An 18760-nucleotide genomic window follows, 5' to 3' on the forward strand; every position below is an offset into this window, starting at 1 on the left:
CTTGCTGAACGGGGATCAGTCATGCATTAGACTGCTCAAAATGTGGCCTGGCTTTCAGGTTTGGCGGTACAGAGTGTGAGTGGGGAGGGACAGCTGGTGCAGGCACGCTGACAGTCCCCACTAGAGTTTTTTGCACGAGTTCTGGGTAACTTTGAAGAGCTGTGGCCGAAGGTGGCTGGATGGATGCACACCATTTCTCCCCACCAGAAAGTGCAGCTCTGTTCTGCGTCTAAACAACTGCATTAAAAAAAACAAAAGGCGAGAACATCGCCGACATCAGAAATTCGGGCACTCCGGAGCAGACGAGCAGAGAACCGCGGACTCGCGCACAGCCCTCTCCCGGCACCGCCGAGCGCTTCGTTACCGCGCTCACAGCTCGTGCAAACCTTCCCACCGCGTCCTCCCGAAAGCACAGGTGGGCGCCCACCCCGCACCTGCGTAACTCGCACGGACCGCGGCCAAGCGCGGCACCCACCGCCCCTCGGGACCGACCGCCGCGCGCACGGCTTCCCCGAGGGGCGCTCCGCCTCCACCCGCCCGGAGCCCCGCGCGGCTCGACCCGGGGTGCGGGGCCGGCCCGGGGGCGGGGAGGCGGGCGGGGGCCGGGGCGGGCCGTGTCAGGGCGCCTGCGCCGGCGGTGCGGAGCGCGGCGGAGCGGGACGGAGCGAAGTGAAACAAAACAAGCGGGGCTTTGTAGCGCCTTAAAGGCGCCGAGTCCGCGCCCGCGGAGACAGAGAGAGAGAGCAGAGGGTGGAGGAGAGAAAACAAAGCGGCCCCGCGGCGGCAGAGAGAAGGAGGGCGAGAACGAGCCGGATTTGCTTACTGAGCACTTTTTACATTTTTTACATTTTTTTTTTCTTTTAGTTTTTATTTTTTTATTATTTTTTTTAAAATTATTATCATTTTAAAGTCCTTTCCGCGGGCGCGGAGCCATGCGGGCGCGGCGTCGGCGGTGATGGCTGTGAGCGGGCGGCGCGGAGAGGTCTATGAGGCAGCGGGTCGGAGCCCCTGCGCACCTGCTTAACCCGCCGCCGCGGGCGCGGAGAGCCGCGCAGCGCCATGTCGCGGGTCGTCCAGAAGAAGAACCACTGGGCCAGCCGGGTGCGGCAGTGCGCGCTGAGCCGCGGGCCCGGCGGGCAGCTGGGCTTCGTCCTGCTGGGCGGCGCGGAGCACGGCGAGTTCCCCTACGCGGGCGCGGTGGCGGCCGGAGGCGGCGAGCAGGCGCTGTGCGAGGGGGAGCTGCTGCTGGAGGTGCAGGGGGTGCGCGTCTCCGGGCTGCCGCGCTACGACGTGCTGGAGGTGATCCGGAGCTGCAAGGAGCCCATCGTGGTGAAAGCCGTCAGACAAGGTGCGAGGGGTTGGAGGTGTCCGCGCGTGGGGAAGGTGCGGGAAGGGAGAGGTGAACGTTTTCCCTTTGGGCAGCGCAGGCTGCGCGAGGAGCGAGGTTGCTGCCCGTGTCACGCTTGCACACACGCGCGTGCTCACCTTTGCCACGTGCAAGCGTGCGTCCGGACGCCTGCATCCCTACGGCTGGGCTCGTTGTTCCGAGCCCTCCTCGCACGTTCCCAGCCTGCGTTAAGTGATTGCATGAGATTGGCCTCCGCGCGCCCTGCGACCGGGGCCGGCATCTGGTATTGGGGCACCGGGTGCTGGGTTCCTCCCCTCCCGCAGTTCCGCATCGCTCCCTGCAGCGATGGTGGATGGAGACTTGGCCAGAAGTGAGCGTGAGCTCCGTGCCTGTGTGGGACCGTCACTTGTGAGAGGGGGAGTGCTGTCACCCATCCCTTAGGGCTGCTCTTCGCCGGGTGAAGCCCAGCGTAGGGCTGCTGCCCCTTAGGTGAGGGCACACACAGGTATAGCTCTGAGCTGAGCTGGGGAGCGAAACAGCAAGATACTTTTAGAATCCACTTTGTATCCATGTACACCCTGCAGTGGTACAACAGGTCAACGTCAAAAGCGTGGCAACCAACTTGGAGTTTCCAGGGCAGGACTGGAATTCAGTGCTAGGAAAGTGCCCGTGTTGCTGCTATGGGATGGGTGGGACGACAGATGGACACCTGCGATGACAGCTGGGAGGGAGGGAGGAAGGAAGGGCAGGTTCCATAGGGAGAGTCGTTAGGAGAAAGTTTGTCGTGGTCCCGGCACATCGCGAAGTTTGGGGGTGTGCAGTGGGTGGAGCTGCATGGAAGCACAGCCATTCATCTGTAATTCGAAACAGGTTACCAATGTGCAGTTACAGTAACATTTGGAACAGACTGCCCCGGGAAGCAGTGGAGTCTCAGTCCGTGGAGGTGGTTAAGGGCTGATAATGGTAGTGCAGTATTGATGGTGGGTGAATGGTTGGACAGGATGATCTTAGAAGTCTTTTCCAACCTTAGTGATTCTAGGAACATTTGCATTGTAGAGATATTCCAGCAAACAGTGCCAAACTCCACCAAACCCAGCTGTCTTTAACGCCTGCTCTCCCTGCTGCTGAGGAACAGAATGGTTGGTGCAGGCTGCCCAGATTGGGTGGGGGGGGGGGAGAGCAGGAGGCTGAAGTATGGGGAAACAGGGCAGGTTTTGGTGTACCAGTTGTTGTAGGTGTTAACATACAGCCTGCGATGTTACATTGTGGTTGGTGTGTGAAGGAAGGTGTGTGAGTCCTTCCCAGCAAGCGACTGGTGATTAAACTTTTGCTTGTTTTGAAAACATACATTAGTCTAAATAGAAACTTATCTTTGAAATGAACCAGAAATGACAGAATTTGATGGTAAACACACCTTGGCTCCAGGATGGTTGAAGCAGGAGTTTGTAGGGTGCTGGTTGGGATTTCCTGGAGCTGGGGAGGAAAAAGTTCAAAGCTGTGCCTGAAGTCAGGGCAGGCACTTGAGCCTTGCATCATCCGTACCCAGAGGGGAGAGCCAAGCCTGGTTATGGTGGTGATGATGATTGCTTTTTGAATGCTTTGTTAGAATGAAATGTAGAATAGAAATATATAGTTTTGTCTATTGTTCATTTTTCTTTCTTTCTTTGTGGTTTGGAAATCATTCCGTGTGCCTCTCAATGATAGCCTGGCATCTGTGTGCTGCTCTACACTGAGCAGGGAGCTCCCTCGTGGGTCGGGATTCCACGCGTAGGAAAGGAGAGTGTTTCAATTAAAATACATGACTTCTTTGCTGATTAAAAAGCTCATTGTGGGGATGGCAGCTGTCACGCGACAGGAGGCGTGTGGCACTGGAGCAGGCAGTGAAGGAATGTGAAGATGAGGGTGGAAGCACACATCTAATTGATTCTCCTCCTCTTCCCAGTGCGTGGTGCCTGGTCTGCTGGTGCTGCAGCACTAGGGTGATCTTAGCCTGGAAATGTATACGTTTTACTGCCTGGTTTATTTCGTATGACATTTACAAGGCTGGAAAAACAGGAAATTTACTATAAATGAGTCAGTCATCTATGAGCACAAACAGAGAAAATAGGTGTTCTGACCTTGCAGTTAGTGGACAACAAGGGACTGGGATGTGAAACTAAGGTCGAATAAGCTGTGCACGTGTTCTGTCATTAAACTGAGGTTTATAGACTTGCAGGTCTACATGCAATATTTTCTTTTTCTTTTGTGAGCTGTAAGTTTGAGTAGGTTCCCACAAAGTACAAAAATGGGGAACGTTCATGAATTTGCTTAATTGGAAGAGCAGTATTTCATATTGCTGGCGTGGGATTTCTTGGTCCTTCGCTTACCCTGAGAGAGGGAGAGTGTGGAGCTAAAGAACTTCTATGGGGGAGAGAAAGGAAAAAAAGCCTTTGTGCCCTTTTTTGGTGTTATGTTTGAGGGTGAAAAAATACCACTGTAGTGGGTTGTTTTGGGGAAGAGAGAGGAAGAATCTGCTGCCGTGTGTCTTTCAGAGCTGTCAGAGGTGCAAAGGGAAGCTCCGTTAACACGCACTGCTTTTATGACTGTTTTCATCTTACATCCGTGCCTTCATTCTGATGAGACTGGCAATGAACTCCTGTGTGGTTAATGAATGCTGTTTTATTATTACTTGGTCTGAGAGTATAGAATGAATAGATGGGATTATAGGAGCGGTGGTAGCACGTTCTTGCATAAAACGTGTGTTGCTGTAACAGCTGTTTCTTGGCTGTATTGCTAAAGCTGAAGTATAATTCATGGTTTTCAGAATAGCTCGCTCAGAGAAATCAGAAATAAGTGGCAGGGTGCTAAACTGGGCACCCTGTGTGGGAGTACGGCAGTGTGGCCCAACGCAGCAGCAGTTCATCATACTGTCTTTACGAGGGAAGAATGAAGGCTGTATCTTCATATCTACCACATGGCGTTTCCTTTAAGGCATGATGTTTGGCTTTTCTTTCTCCCCCTGAGAGGGAGAGATGCATTTATAGAGCTTTTGGGCTCTGGCCTTTTGTTTTCGTACTCTGGTTGGTGACCTGTGCCAGCTGCTGCCCAAGCCAGGCGCTGGGGCAGGAGATCTGCTGAAGCTTTTGTTCCCGTATGCTTAGTTTTAAATTGCTTTTTTTTTTTTTTTTCAGTCCTTCATTCAACTCTTTGCTCCTGAAAAAAGTCTCTCTCAGGATCCTAACTCCCTGCGTAACCAATGGCTGTGAAATGGTGATGGATTTCCATCAGGTCGATGCAATTAATGATTCTGGTAGTGCTTTGGAGCTGGGCTGGTCCTGAGGAGCTGTGGCTTTATGTCAGCCACGTTCAGGGTGAGCAGGAGCAGGTGTGGCCCCAGATGGAACTGCTGGCTGTTTACCCTGTGATATGGGCTCTGTTCCTTCCTTTTCAAACATTAACTTGGCCCTGAGGTAAGTCCTCAGGCATGGTTGGATGAGTGAACACTTGCAACATCAGGTTGGCATTTGCCATAGCAGCGAAGTGTTGAGATCAGTTTCACTCACCAAAGTGAATAAAAACAGCTTCTTCCCAAAAGCTGGCGTGAGCAGAGGTTGGGCTTTTTCTTCCTAGAGATGGTTTGTGAGAAAAGTGCTTTGAGAACATAAGTGGATTCAGAGTGAAAACTCCGACATGCCAAGTGCGGAGATGTTGGTACATTTTAGACTGGTAAGGTCTGTTTTCAATGCTGCCCCTCTGGGATGAGCATCAGACAGGGCCAGTCACTACCGAGATGTAAAATAAAAGAGGACAGATCCTCTCTTTCGCGTCGCTTCTCATATATTTTGTTGCAAACCATTAATCTTCACTCTTTAAAGTGGCACTGCCTGCATCATCTGAAAGATGTCCGCCTGCCTGCTGAAATGCTGCTGCTGGATGGCTGTCTGGCTGTTGCTGTGCTGACTATAGGGCCCTCTCCTTGCAAGGGTGCAGAAGCTGATGCTGCTGTGGTAGGGCGCAGCCGTCCTGCTTGGGGCAGTGATTCAGTGCTGCATCCCTGAGTTGGAATTAATACGATCCTTCTAATGGCGTGAAACGGGATTATGTTTTTTACAATGAGGTTAATCTTTCCACTCATTGTGATGGGACTCCGGGCTCCCTCTTTATGGACAGCCAGATCACAGTGCAATTAAATCACAATTAAAGTCTCATTATGAGCAGTATTGCAGCAGTGTTGCAAAATAAGATGTTAACACCATCCCGTGTGTTGTTTCAGCTTATTTTTTAAGACAGTTACAACTTCTGCACGAGTGAATTACCGAGCTGCTGTTGTGAGATTTAAGGTTCATCTTCTGCGTGTCTTGTTAGAAACTTCAATTTAACCTCTTAACAGCTTTGAAAACTAAACTATCTGTAGCTCATTGTATTGTTGTCTTTGGGATTGTCATCTCGTCCTGGCTCAAGATCCTTCATGAACTTTCTGACCATTGCTGTATCTCTTTCTTTGCTGCCCAAGAAATGTCCCCCCCTCCTCCTGCAATGGGTACCAGTCCCTGGAGCAGCAAAATCCTGACCCCTCTGGCTTCATGTTCCTGCAGAATAGATCTCTAAGTCATATACAAGATTGGATATGTATATTTTTTCCCTACATGTTAAGTCATCTTTTTACACTAAAGGCACAGGGTGCACCATCCTCCTTGTGTCAGATGAACGTCACTGGAGGCACTGCCTGTGGGACAGCAACAGCAGCAGCACTGCCAGGAGTGCAGGAGCAGCTCCTGAAGAACACCGGGCTTTCTGCTCCATCCGGAGAGCCACACATGAAATGCATGCTGTGCATTAAGTGTGAGGTGCTCTTCAGGGAGCCGGTGTTGGGAAACAAACCTCAGCCTGGGCTACTGGCCAGGGTTTGTTTTCTGCTGATCTGATGGAGAGCTGTGGCAGAAGCTGCCTAATCCCAGAGCATCTTGGCAGCCTTCACCCTAGGCTGATATGCTGTCAGGCTTGGATTTATTATTATTATTTTATATATATTTTTCATGTCTCTTCCTTCCGGACCAGACAGGTGGGCCAGCATCCCTCCTGGCCCCATTAGAATGGTGTGGCTCAGGCGAGCTGGGATGTTTTTGTCCATATCCACCCTCCACTTTCCAAAGGTCAGACACTCCATCCATCCTTCGTGCCCTGACATTTCCCATGGTTTCCAAAGCTGCTGCAGGCTGGAATGATGGCACCATTCTCTTCTAATTCCCGGTTCTGCCTTTGGCATCATTTGTGCTGAGCTGTTTTGTGTTAATAATATACTTTAAGCCTACACATATATTTTTAATTGCCCCTAGTGTACCTTTCAGAAGCAAAGCAGTTTTTTCTTCAGGTCCTGCTGTTTTGGTTCTGTTTTTGCAGAGTTGGCTTTTGGCTGAGAACAGTTCCTGTTTTTGTGCTGCACAGGGTTTGTATCATAACTGAAAAGAAAACAAACAAACAAATGTCTTTACTGTTTTCATTGAGTGTCCTCTTGAGGCCAAACAGTGCTGCTTGGTAAGTAAATAGCACAAGGTGTCCTCCTGCCTTTGTGAATGAAACAACAAAACCCCCAAAGCAAACAAGGGAGTCTCCCTTGCAGAGTGGAGCAGATGCACTCACAGTTGCAGTGCATTTGAATGAGGCATCAGCTCTGTAGTTTGCTAATCCTTGTGGAAAGAGTCCATTGTCTTGGACTGCACATGTGTAATTTTGGAAGATCAGTGCCTCCTTACAATTAGGTTGGGAAGAGACCAGACTTTTCTTTCTTCATATCCTTAAATCAGGGGAAAACCTCAGCTCTGGGGTTTTTCACTTAGTTATTAACAAAAAGCCTTTGAAAGTGAGGCTGCCTAAAATCCAGCCACTCCTTCAACACAAACAAAGCTGTGCAGATATTGTGTGCTTTCAAAAAAACACTTTCATGTTCAGCTCCGCTTATTGCTGCGGTGAGGATCCTGTACAGAGCGGATATTAGCCCTAACTGATGACAGACACAGATGCCTTGATTTGTTTTTCTTTATTTTGAGGGTGATGCATAAGCAAAAGATGGGTAAGCAGTCTCCAAACAGGTTGAACTGGAAAGGTAAGAATCCGGGCTTCAGAGTAACTGTGAGAGGATCTTTCTTAAAAATAGTGGGGAGCGTGTAAGGAACAGATGGAGTCCTCCATTCCCAAAGGTGTGCATGCAGCTATCAGGTAGTGATGTAGGGATGCAGGAGGACCTCATGGGGGTTGGACTGCCAGAGGAACAGTTCTCTGGCAGTTCACTGGAAGCTGGGGGTGGCTGGAGAGAGACAGAGGGGACTGCTCAGGCGTTGGTCTCAGGAGAGACTTCCCCATGCTCCCTTCTGGATTTGTTACCAGTGCCACAGCTGTCTCCTGCCTCTAAATGGGAGATGGGTGTTGGGAGAGGATCTGCTGTACAGCAGCGTGTCTCTTAAAAGCAGAGGCATGAAAGCTTTCTGCAGGACTGGAGAAGCGTATTTCCAGCTGATTACAGACAGCTCTCCCAGGGCAGTCTGGGCAAAAATCATTTTGTTCTGCTCACCCTAAATGCCTGCATCGATGTAGAATCTGGGATGCAGCATTGCTGTGGGATCCCCGTGAGGATGCGGTGCCTGAAATAGCTTGTGCTGCCCCGGGCTGCTGCTAGAGGACAGCCTGCATGAGGACAGCTGGGGCCATGTGGCACAATGTGCCCTAGGCTGGCTGATAGCTGGTGGACATGGGGCAAATCTGTTCTAGTTGTGTTTGGGGACATGGTTGTCCCCCCCACTGAACATCCTCTGTGCAGTGTTGGAGCTGCAGGGCTCTGGCAGCCTTCGGTGCTGCTCCAGCATTGTCCTCCCTTACCCTCAGGACGAGAGAGGCTGGTTTCATGCACAACAAAGAGTCAAGTTCTTCTCTGTCTCTGGTATATGTTTTTCCTTAAACAATGAAGTGACTAATATAGAATAATGTCTTAATTTGCACTGATCTGTGGTTGAAAGGACTGGCAGCAGTGTGACTGCATTGAGCATGTCCTCTGGCACTGCTGGGTGAGCAGTCGGGCACTCTGTAGGGGTTATGTTCAAAGTAAATCACAACTTGTTTATCGTGGCGCTGACTGTTTCTTTTAATTTTCTTTGTAATTGAACTGTCTTCTGCCCATATCCCAGCAATTTCTGTGTCGTAGTTTTATGTGCAAATAGCAGCGGTGTGCAGCGCTTTGTCAACTTCTGCATAGTCTGTATGTTCTGTTGGTTCCTCTCAGTCCTGTGCAACCTGCTGCTATTAAACCAGACTGCTTCCGAATGGAGACCTGTGCTGAAGAGTATTGTCCTACATTTACCATAGCTGGATTCCCTCCCCACTCCCCACCCCCCTTCTTTTTTTTTTCCAGTTATAAATGAAGAAGCGTGGGTTGGCTGAGAGTATCAATCACTGACCCAAATTCACATGGAGGTCTTTTGGTCTGAACTTGAAGCACAGCCTGCATCAGTCCTTCCCATAGCTGGAGGCTGTGTTTGCAAGGAGTGAGGCTGCTCAGCCCCATAGCTGCCTGCTGCGGGAAGCACAGCAGGAAAACCCAGACAGGGCGCTGAGGACAGCAGGGCTGTGCTGGTCCAAGGGTTATGTGTAGGGGAAAGTTTTCAGTCTGCACTCAGCTAAACAGGAGGAGTCTGAGAAAACATTGTGCATCACCTATCAAAATAGTTCGAATTCCTGGGTGAGGCTCCTCAGACATGTGACCTGTGTGTGTTTATATAGATATTTTCAATTTTTTGTACTGTAGCATTCTTATTGTCAAATGCTGCTTCAGTAAGAAGTTCTGGCATCTTTTCTGTCTCTTTTTTTTTCTTTCTTTTTAGTGGAAACTTATCCCATGACAGCAGCAGCTCAGGCTGTCAAACAGCCAATGCTGTAAAATTCACAGTAAATGGCAAAACACTGCGGTGCAACAGCTATTTGACGGCATAAAACCACCACTGTAGTGGCCCCAAACAGTTCCCATACCCATTCCCTTTTCATGGGATGCACAAGCAGCATCTGAACGTGGTAAAAACATTCCTGATCTGCTCCATGCTGTTCACGTGGTGAGGGTGAGTTAGTGATGCCTGGATAAGTCCCTGCAGGAACATGGGGTATGTGTGTTCCTGAGCCCTCAGTAGGGCAGGACCCTGACTCCTTACCCACTGGTGCTTATGAGGTGGCTGCTGCCATGACCTTCCTTGTTTCCCCTGAGTCATTTTGGGAGGGAAAACTGGAGCATTGCTCCAAGGGTTATCTGAGGAAGGTGCCTGGTTCCACCCTGCTGGCAGTTCCCTGGCCCTTAAAAGGCAATGCAGTTGGTTAAGCTCCCTCATTCCAAAGGCAGGTGAAAGTTACACTTTAACAGATGGTGATTGGTTTTGTGAGAGTGGCAGAAGAAATGAAGACCTGGGTCAATTACGGCAATATTTTAAGCCTGGCAGTGTTGGAGGCTGTTCTGCTGGCAGTGCATTCACCCACAGAGCTGTCCCTGCCTGGATATGGGACAAGAGAGACGGGCAAGAGGGGTTGTGAAGTCTCAAAGTGACGCCAGATTGTGTGCTGGCCAAGTATTGCAAAACTGAGATTTTTATCTGCCAAAGAGATGACCTGGGGACTATCCAAGGTGGCTTTTCCATTTAGTTCTGTTTTCTGCTCTCAGTTTTCCAGTTATTAGTAGAAAACACATCAGGTTTTCCAGGAGCTAAGGCAGCCTTTGTATAGTACTGAGCTGGGATAGGATAGCTTGGTTGCATCATGGGGTGGTAAGCAGCGAGTACATGAATTTGGATCTGCTGAAGCTGTTACATGGGAGAAAAGCCCCAGTGAAAATGAGAGGGCTTAAATTTAAGTGTGTGCTAGCACAGTAAGTAGATCACAGAGGGCTTCTTCTGTCCGTCTGTCTGTCTGTCCATAAAAGGTGCTGAGGCTTGTCTGAACCAGCATGCAAACTGCTGTTTGCATAAAAGCTGGGCACGGTGTCATCATCTTTGAGAGCTCACTGATGTTTAGAGGTTGTGATGAATTAACCAAACCCTATTTCACATTGCTTTTGTTGGGTACATCTGCTGTCATGGCAGCTGCACTGATGGGATGGTATCTTACCCTTGACTGCAAATACAAGTATTTTCCACACTGCATTAACTGGGCAGGGAAGGTTACATCTGCATTCTGCTTTGAGCCTTTTTCCAGAGATGCTGGAACTTTTTTTTTTTAGCCACCTTGAGTCCTTAAATGACAAGTGGTGTATTGATTGCGGATGGAGGCACAATTCACTGTAACAGGCAACAGTCACACTGTGGGCATTTGTGTGCTTACTGTTCTGCTTCTGTTGCTCTGATTTTAGGAGATATCAAGCATCTTCCTGGGCACCTCCGTGCTGTGCTGAGCCTGCTTCTCTCCCAGAGGCTCTTCAGAGCCTTCTGACCACTGCTGAATGCCAATAGCAGTCAGAACAGTGGCACAAATAGTGGGGAATGTTCATTGTGTGTCTGATTCCCCCAAATCCCCAATGCAGGAGAGACCCCCAGCATCGTTGTGCGTTGTGGTGAATCAACTTTGGAGGATGTTTTTTTCATGAGAACATTGTCCCAAGGTCAAGCCGAGCACCTGGATGCTCTAAAACAGAGCCCTCCTTCTGATTGCATTTCATGTACCTCAAAGCTTCAGGTGAGGTTTAATTTGTGATGCTTACAGGGAATATATTGAGGTTCCTCATTCTTAGGTAAATGGGAAATATTCATGTGTTGGCACCTGCTCACCAAAGCGCCTGAACCAAAGCGTATAAAATACAGGATGGTGTTTGCAGTGCTTTCTTCTGCTCTCAACTCTGCATTTCCTCCTAACAAGTAAAATCAAACGGCAGTGATGTTTCAAAGTCTTCCTGAATGGCAAAATTATAAATATTTCTTTTCTAAGAAGACTGAAAGCAGGAGCTGAAGCATCGCATGCAGCTGCTCCTGTAGGAACTTGTTTAACTTGTCCACATCTCTTTTTTGCTGCAGAAGCTCTATTGAAAATGACAAATTGCTTAAAGCAGTTTCCATGTTGGTCTTTAAAAAATTCAGTTTCTTTCCATCCAGAACACGTGGAAGGCATTTGTGCACTTGACTGAATGTTTCTCTGTCCCGAGGCTTACACTTAGTGGTTTTTTGCCTTCATGTAATTTTCACACGCAGCTGCTCGGATTTGCGTTCCTCAACTTCCCATTGGATGAGGATTCATTTTACTTTTTTCAGTGCCTGAGCTTAGACATGAAAAATCAACTATCTCCCTGCTTAAGTCAATGGGGACAGCGAGGAAAAGCAGTGGAAGAACACTGCAAAGTCTTGGCTTTTTGGACTCACTGTTCTGAGTGTTATAAATCCATAATTCAGGCTGGAAAAGCTGCGTCTGCAGCCACGTGGCTGTACTGTCCTTTAGAGCAGTGAAGTGCCCTGAGTGGTGTTAACATTTTGCAATATGACAAAAGGTTTTTTGCTTAAATGTTTTCAATTACTTCTGTGCAGCTGATGCTTTACCAGAAGGAGCGTATGTGGGCAGGTGCTGGATGCAAAGTCATGGAGCTGGCGGTAACTGCTGGGAATGTCAGAACTGCTCAATTGAAAAGGCTGTTTTCTCTTAAAGAATGTCATGTGTGCGCAGCCAACCACTGCTGTGATGAACCAAGCTCCATTGGGTGCACCTGAGCTGTGATACTGAGGGCACAACCCCATCATTCCTCCTGGCCCAGAGGTGCTGTGCCCTGTGTGGCACCAGGTCGCTGTCACCCACTGTTCTGCCTGGGGAAGCCCCATTGCTCAGAAGGGATGCTGGCAGCAGTCAGGAGGCAATCTGAGGACAATCCTGATGCTTTCTATATCTTGAAGGCATGTCATATCCCGGCATTTCTATTTATACCCACTAGTTTTGTAATATATATTTTTTAAAATCTGTTATAAGCCCATCATTTTTGACAAACTTGAGCTGATGTGGTAAAGTGATTTTTGCTAGTTACAATTTTTGCTCTGATTTTTGCATTTTGACTTTGTTTTCCTTCTGGTGAGTAGGTTCAGGAAACGAACTGGTTGCTGGAATGCTGTGGCTTACTTTGCTGTAGGATGCATCACTGCCTTTCAGTGAGTTTCCTGTTACAGATTGCTGTGAATACAGCACGTTTTAGAAGAGAACATTAGAAACTGGCACCCACTGGTGAGACAAACCTGTCCCTGCGAGACTGTCCTGGTGTGCTGCACACAGAGGCAGTTTGTGCCCAGAAGCATGGAGGCTTTCTGGTCCTTCTTTATGGTGTTTCTTTCTTCCTTTTGTTTTTTAATATAAATTATGCTTTTGGCTCTTCATTATATGTGAAGAAATGTCTGATCTGTTTCTGAATCCTGATATCAGACATAAAATGTATTTTTTAATGGTTATTAAACCTGTCCTACTGGCTATTGCATCCCTGGCTAATAAAATTAGTGCATCCCAAATACCCCGCAGATATGTTGCAAAACCAACTTCTCTCTTCTTGCAACACGTTCGGGTCAATTTCTGCTTGTCCAAATTGTGCCAGGCCAGGTTGCTGTTGTGTTCCCACACTCTCATGCCTGTGGTTGATAATTAACCCATTTCTTCAATAACTCTGCCCCATTTACCATTTTTCCTCCCTGCACTCCAGTCTCTTCCCAGCGAAACGCTGCAGTTATTGTTCCACTAATGAAGTTTTGCTACTTGCATGGGGGGCAGGGGGAGAGTGAGCTCAGTGCATTTGTTTTAATGATTCAGGACAAGAGTATACACCGAAAGTAGAAGTAAATGCCTTTAAAAGTTTGCCAACCTTTAAGTTTGGCAGGCTGATGTAGACACCTGGTCATAGTGCCGAGCAACTGGAGAGGCTTTGATTGCATCAACTTCCATTTTGTTTTGGTTTAATTTTTAGCATATATGGGCCTGAATTCAGGTTGAGGCCATCCTTCTGTGCAGAGTTGAGGCAGATGTTCCTGCCTGTCTTTCGAAGGCCACATAAGGCAGTGTTAATCCGTACAATACACTGTTCTTATATTTGGTGGGATTTGTCCCAACGTGTCCAAAGCTTCTGACTCTTTAAAAGCTGTATGAGCAACTGCTTTATTTTGGAACCCTGCGGACAAGGTCTGGTTTAAAACAAAGCCGTGCAAGTAAAAACAGAATATATGTGCCTGTGGCCAGCAATTGAGCTAGCTGAGATATTTCAGTTCATCTCTGTTGCATCTTCAGGGCTGCAGTCCCATGCCTGGCCCTGGCCACGGCAGGAGCTGCCACTGAGGGCTGCGTATCACTCAAGAGGAGAGGCTGAGAGCAGCAATTCCTCATCTGTCTGTGCAAAGATAGTGCCTTGTGTTTCTCCCCTGTGCTGCTTTTATTTAGGTCAGCTGGCTGTTGCATTTACAAGATGTGTACCTTAATGTTCTCATTGTGGATTTCTTTTATTTTGCCATTTTCATCTACTCTGCCTGGTGTGTCATTCGGGTACAAGATGGTTTTAAGTAGAGGGAGGAAATAAACTGTAAAACTTCCATTAACCCTAGAAGGGCATCCCTGCTAACTGAAAATACTGTGGCTTTAAAGTTTACTGCAGCTGTTTTATGGGATTCAGAGCTTTTCTTTCAAATGTTCTGAAGTTACACGTGAGCTATCACAGAACTTGCTGTGTGCTTTGTAATGCCAGTAGTGTAAAGTTGGACATACGTGTGAATAACTGTGAAGACTGTGTTAGATAAATGAAGCCACAAAACCTGTGGCACTTGCTCAATAGAGGCTGTTTCTGTCATTTGGGACTGATGTATTTATTCAAAGAATCTAATTTCTAATTCTAGATAATGAGATTTTTAAGTACATAGCAAAGCCTTTGGAAATTAGTAGCTCTAACAAGTCAGATTTTCAATTGTATGTAAGGTCAAGGGGTATGTAACAGAGGGTGTTGTATACTGCATGGTAGAAGTCCATCCCTCTGTGGTCAGGGGAAGATCTCTGGATGACTAGAATCTTTTTGGGGAGAAGGCATGTAATGTGTAATGCCAGTTAGCTATCTTTGGGCTAATGCTTTATTTTTCTTAGATGCTTCTCTGATTCTTTCCATGGGTACTGAGTTAGCTCTTGGACACCGCATTGCAGACAGGGGCAGACGTTTAGCAATCAGCCAGTTTGTGATTCTGTTTAGATACCCTACCAACCAAGTAAAGCTCACACTTCTTACAGCCTTTGTGGGTTGGGATTGAAGTGTTCCTGCGTTTAACTCATAGTTTTCCAAAGTGTTGGCTTAGGCTGGAGGTTTGCGGAGTTGGAGAGTTGTGTTTCCTTGTGTGTGTGCTCAGGGTTAGGGAAGGTGAACGAGGGTACATGGAGAGTTGCATGTTGTGAAGTGGAAAAAGTGCCTGATTGAATTTGAGAGCAGGCAGGAACCTGCAATTATCTCCTAAAATTTTCATGAAATTCCCCAGCATCTAATGTACCAAGTTTCTGCAGACAGGAATGGCCTCTGCTGCAGCATTGGTTCTGAGAAAACAGCAAGCGCTCCATGAGCTGCTGAGCATCCTTGCATGAGTCTGCTCCTTTCCTTCAGCTTTTCAGGCTGGCATTTCCCCCCTCCCCTCTCGGTGGGGGTTTCTGCCCAGTTTGCAGGCCATTTTGGGAAGGCTTCTGGGCAAAAAGGAGGTCTCAAAGGGGAGGAGGCTGAGATGGGAGAAGAATGTGACCCTCTGAGCCGTTACTGGTGGCTGCGCTATTTTAAAATCAAACTTAATTTTTAGCTCTTCATAAACAATCTTTGTGCCAATTTTTTTGTATAGATCTGAAGTCAGTTGTAGTGGTGGCTGCTGTGTGCTCCATGGCTGTCATAGGGAGAAAAGCTGAGTTTTGCTCCCCAGAATGCCTTTGAAGTGGTGCCTCTTGGAAGGGCCGCCCTTCCAGCTCCTCTCAGTGTGGGGTGGTGCCTTCTTTACTTGGTGGTAAACACACCTTAATGGGTCTAGCATGGTATCTCAGGTGCTAGAGGTGTTGCGGGCTATTGTGGGAGCTGATGTCCTTCATCCTGTGGCCCAGTGGATTGTGTTTGCCCCACAACTTGTATATTTGACCTGGAAGTGCAGTGTGCAGTGTGGTAGGGAAGCAGCAAGGATCTCATCCCTCCAGACAGGGTTAGTGATGCTCAGTGTTAGGACGTTAAGAGTCTTGTTGGCTTTGACTTGAAAAACCACACACGTTGCTGTGAAAATTCATACTTAGTAACAAGTAAACAAGGAAGAGAGCAGTCTGCCTGACTCAGGAAATTCCCTCCAGACCTCGCCGGGAGGAGGAGTTTTGCATTTTTCTTGTCCCATGTTTATTTTTAGTCTCGCCTCTAACACTGCTGATAGTGCCATCACAGCCCTGCAGATTAAAGTCCCAGCATGGGGTGGAGTTGAAAGAAAGATGTCGCGAAGAAGTCAATACCTCTAGGATTGTGCAGTCATGTCATGCTACGGGCAATTAACGTCGGCCGTTATTTGCCTGCCTGGGTGCAGCTCCATGTCATGGCTGTGTGGAAGCCTTTGATTCCACTGCTCGCCTTTTCTTGGCAGGGGGTGTCTGCAGGGATGGCTGACTTCAAAGTGCCATGTTTATGGTAATAGTTTGGGTGTTACTTCTGTGTGGTGTTGATGAGGACAGACTTACCAACAGCACCCATCTCTGAGGCCCAACAATTTACCAAGGAGGAGGCTGATTTCTTTTTTCCAGGGCAGGCTGTGTTGGTCTGAATCAGCAGAGGTCCTGAAGTATTTGGTCCTGAAGTCATCTCATGGCTGTTGGGTTTTCTGAGTCGGCTTTTCCCGACAGTTAGTCAAAGCCTCCTGAGTTGGCAGCGGATGTCATCCAGGACTTGATAACTCTTTGAAGCAGCAGTTCCTGTTAGCAGACACTGTGCTGACTGCATTATGCTGCAGATGTTTCAGAGGAAATGTTGTTTTTTTTATCAGAAACAGTCAAATCTAAAGACATTTATCTTTTGTAATAGCAGAATCTTTACATGATCTCCCTGAGAGATGCCTGGGAGGCTGGGAATTGTCCCCCTTCCTGGGCAGGATGATGCCCACCACTGGTACTGGAACCAGACCAGGCTGTCCAGCTGACTGGCCTTGGGGATATGCCCACCCTTGGTGGATGTGATGTAGTCAAAATTAGATTATTTGGAGGGCAAAGAGCTTGTTGATCCTCATCAGTACCATGCAAACATATGTCTTGGCGTATGCTAATGGTCCTTGTGAATCTTCCCCTCTTCTGTGCTAATTTTACTTCTGATTTAGGTAAGAGTGAGTGGGAAGGGTCTGCAGGAGATTCCCACCAGCATCTTGTTTTTATTGGCATTTTTATTAGTGGAAAGAACCAGTTAGCAGAGCTGAGGGGTACGAGGGGCTTGTCCTGCTGCTGCCCTTTGTTGGGCCAAAACAGGACAGAGCTGTTGGGCTGGGGAGGAGGCTGAGCTAACACCAGGAATATGAAGGACTTGTTTGAAGGCAAGACCAGCTGCTTTGCTCTTTGGGGTTTTTCAGTAGGCTTCTGCCAGATTCAGGTGCTAAGAGAGCAGCTCTTGTTGGCAAGCATCTGCCTGCTGTGATCAGCCTCCTTAGAGCTGAACTCCCTGCAACAAAAAACAAGCTTTTTTTCAGATGACGGGCTGTTGGGTTGGCTTCAGATTTAAACAAAGCAAAGTCTTTGGGGAGCGGTGCCTGGCAGAGTCTCTCAGTGATAATGTAGGAAGGTTCTCAGCTAAAATGCAACTAAAGAATAATTTAAAAACACAGCGGTATGAACAGGAGTGGTTATAGAAACCACAGAGATCTGGTTCTGTACTTGGGAGTTGTGGATTAAAGTGTGTTGTTACAAGAAAATCCAGATGACAAGTTTTATTCACTCTGTTATTCATGCAGCGAATACCTCTTCAGGCTCTGCTGAAATATGTCCTTTTCTAGACTTAGAATGAGTAGACAAACACTATATGTTTATACCAAATGCTGGAGGATTTACGGGTAACTACTTTGTGGTTTGAAGAAACAATATGTGCAATGTATTGTAAACAATTCCCTTTTTATATATTTGGCCTGCATTCAGTCTAAGATTAAAAACAAGAATTTATGGGCTTAAAAAAAGAATCTTTCCAATGCTGAAAGCAAAAAGAATGATCTATAATGAGGTTTTACAACATCTATTATTTTTAAAGCCATTTTAAAATTTTCCTTAATATATTTTCCATGTAAAAGTATGTTTCTTGCACTTCAAATAGCGTTCAGTTGGTTGCACTTTCCAGCAAGCAGTGAGGGGATTCTAGTGCTTTAACCACACAGCAGCTGCTAATTAAAAATATATAATTCTACCCTGATTAGCTTTTAATGATTCTAATCCCCTTATATTTCCTTATTACCACAGCGTGGTAACCTCAGCCGCCCTCTATTTCATTGTGGAAGCCCGTAAGTAACAAAACTAGTCATTAGGAGCTGATAACTGGCTCCTGAAGGATTGCTTCCCAAACAGGGTAGCACAGATGGAGAAAGACGTGCCGTTCCCACATGTCATAGGGCTCTTTGGAGCTGCCTGCTTTGAGTTTGTTGTTTCTGCTCAGTTGGCATCGTTTCACCAGGGGCAGGCTTGGGTGCTGCACAGGGAAGCAGAGGGAGATGGTAAATGTGAAGAGTTACAGGCATCAGTATTGTGAGTCCTGGTTGGGAACCAGACCCACTGTGTGTGTCCAGTTGTGGGCAAGCAGTGTATTTTAATCCTGATGGGAGAGAGTTTTCTTCACTGTTACTTTGGTTGTGAGAAGTTTGATTCTCTCTCTTTATTTTCTTTTAAAAGTAAAAAAGTGTTCAACATTGCAAAATACTGAAGTCGCACTTTTCAGTCTTAGGATTGCTTTGCTTTCATCTTGTGCCCACCTGCTTAACCTTCACAAGTTTTTCTCAAGACGTTTCATAGCTCTTGATAGCAGGGAATGGCATCTTTCTTCTTCCTACAGCACCTGGCTGGTTGGGAAATGACACTGTAGGACAGAGCAGCAATAAATATCTGCTGCTGGAGAGCAGTTTGGAAACCCTGAGTTAGGACTGCAGCAAGAGGGAAAAAATTACCCAAGAGATGTGAAAAGATGCCACGTCAAATGCGCTGTCTGAGTGCTGCCCTGATCTGGAAATGCAGCTTTGTGTTGCTCAAAGTTCATCTCTGGCTTGGGGGTCTGGTACTAATGGAAGAGCCAAAAGGCCAGTTTTATTATATGGGGCAGATAATAGAACCTGTCTTGTCAAAAAAAAAAGTAAACCTCTCAGAGCATAAAAAAGTGGCTGCATCAGAATGTTTGCTAGTGAAATGCCTGGCTGCTCTTTGGCCCAGAGCAGGGTGCGGAGCTTGGCCATAGAG

At 47.5% G+C, this 18760-nt stretch overlaps 1 protein-coding gene across 20 annotated transcripts in view; it reads left to right on the top strand.

Annotated features, from left to right (window-relative positions):
* The first annotated feature begins 636 nt into the window (after nt 1–636).
* The window catches only part of MAGI1 (membrane associated guanylate kinase, WW and PDZ domain containing 1), a 291948-nt gene continuing 273824 nt past the window's right edge, over nt 637–18760 (top strand). For 10 of the 20 annotated variants that reach the window (XM_072347596.1, XM_072347604.1, XM_072347602.1 and 7 more), the window contains exon 1: nt 637–1348. In XM_072347596.1, the coding sequence (XP_072203697.1) occupies nt 1060–1348 (289 nt within the window). In that variant the 5' untranslated portion in view covers nt 637–1059. The remainder of the gene's footprint in view (nt 1349–18760) is intronic. The other 10 variants (XM_072347593.1, XM_072347595.1, XM_072347598.1 and 7 more) reach the window with 1 other exon arrangement.

The sequence above is a fragment of the Excalfactoria chinensis genome, chromosome 12 (assembly GCF_039878825.1).
Source record: "Excalfactoria chinensis isolate bCotChi1 chromosome 12, bCotChi1.hap2, whole genome shotgun sequence".
Classification (NCBI taxonomy): Eukaryota; Metazoa; Chordata; class Aves; order Galliformes; family Phasianidae; genus Excalfactoria; species Excalfactoria chinensis.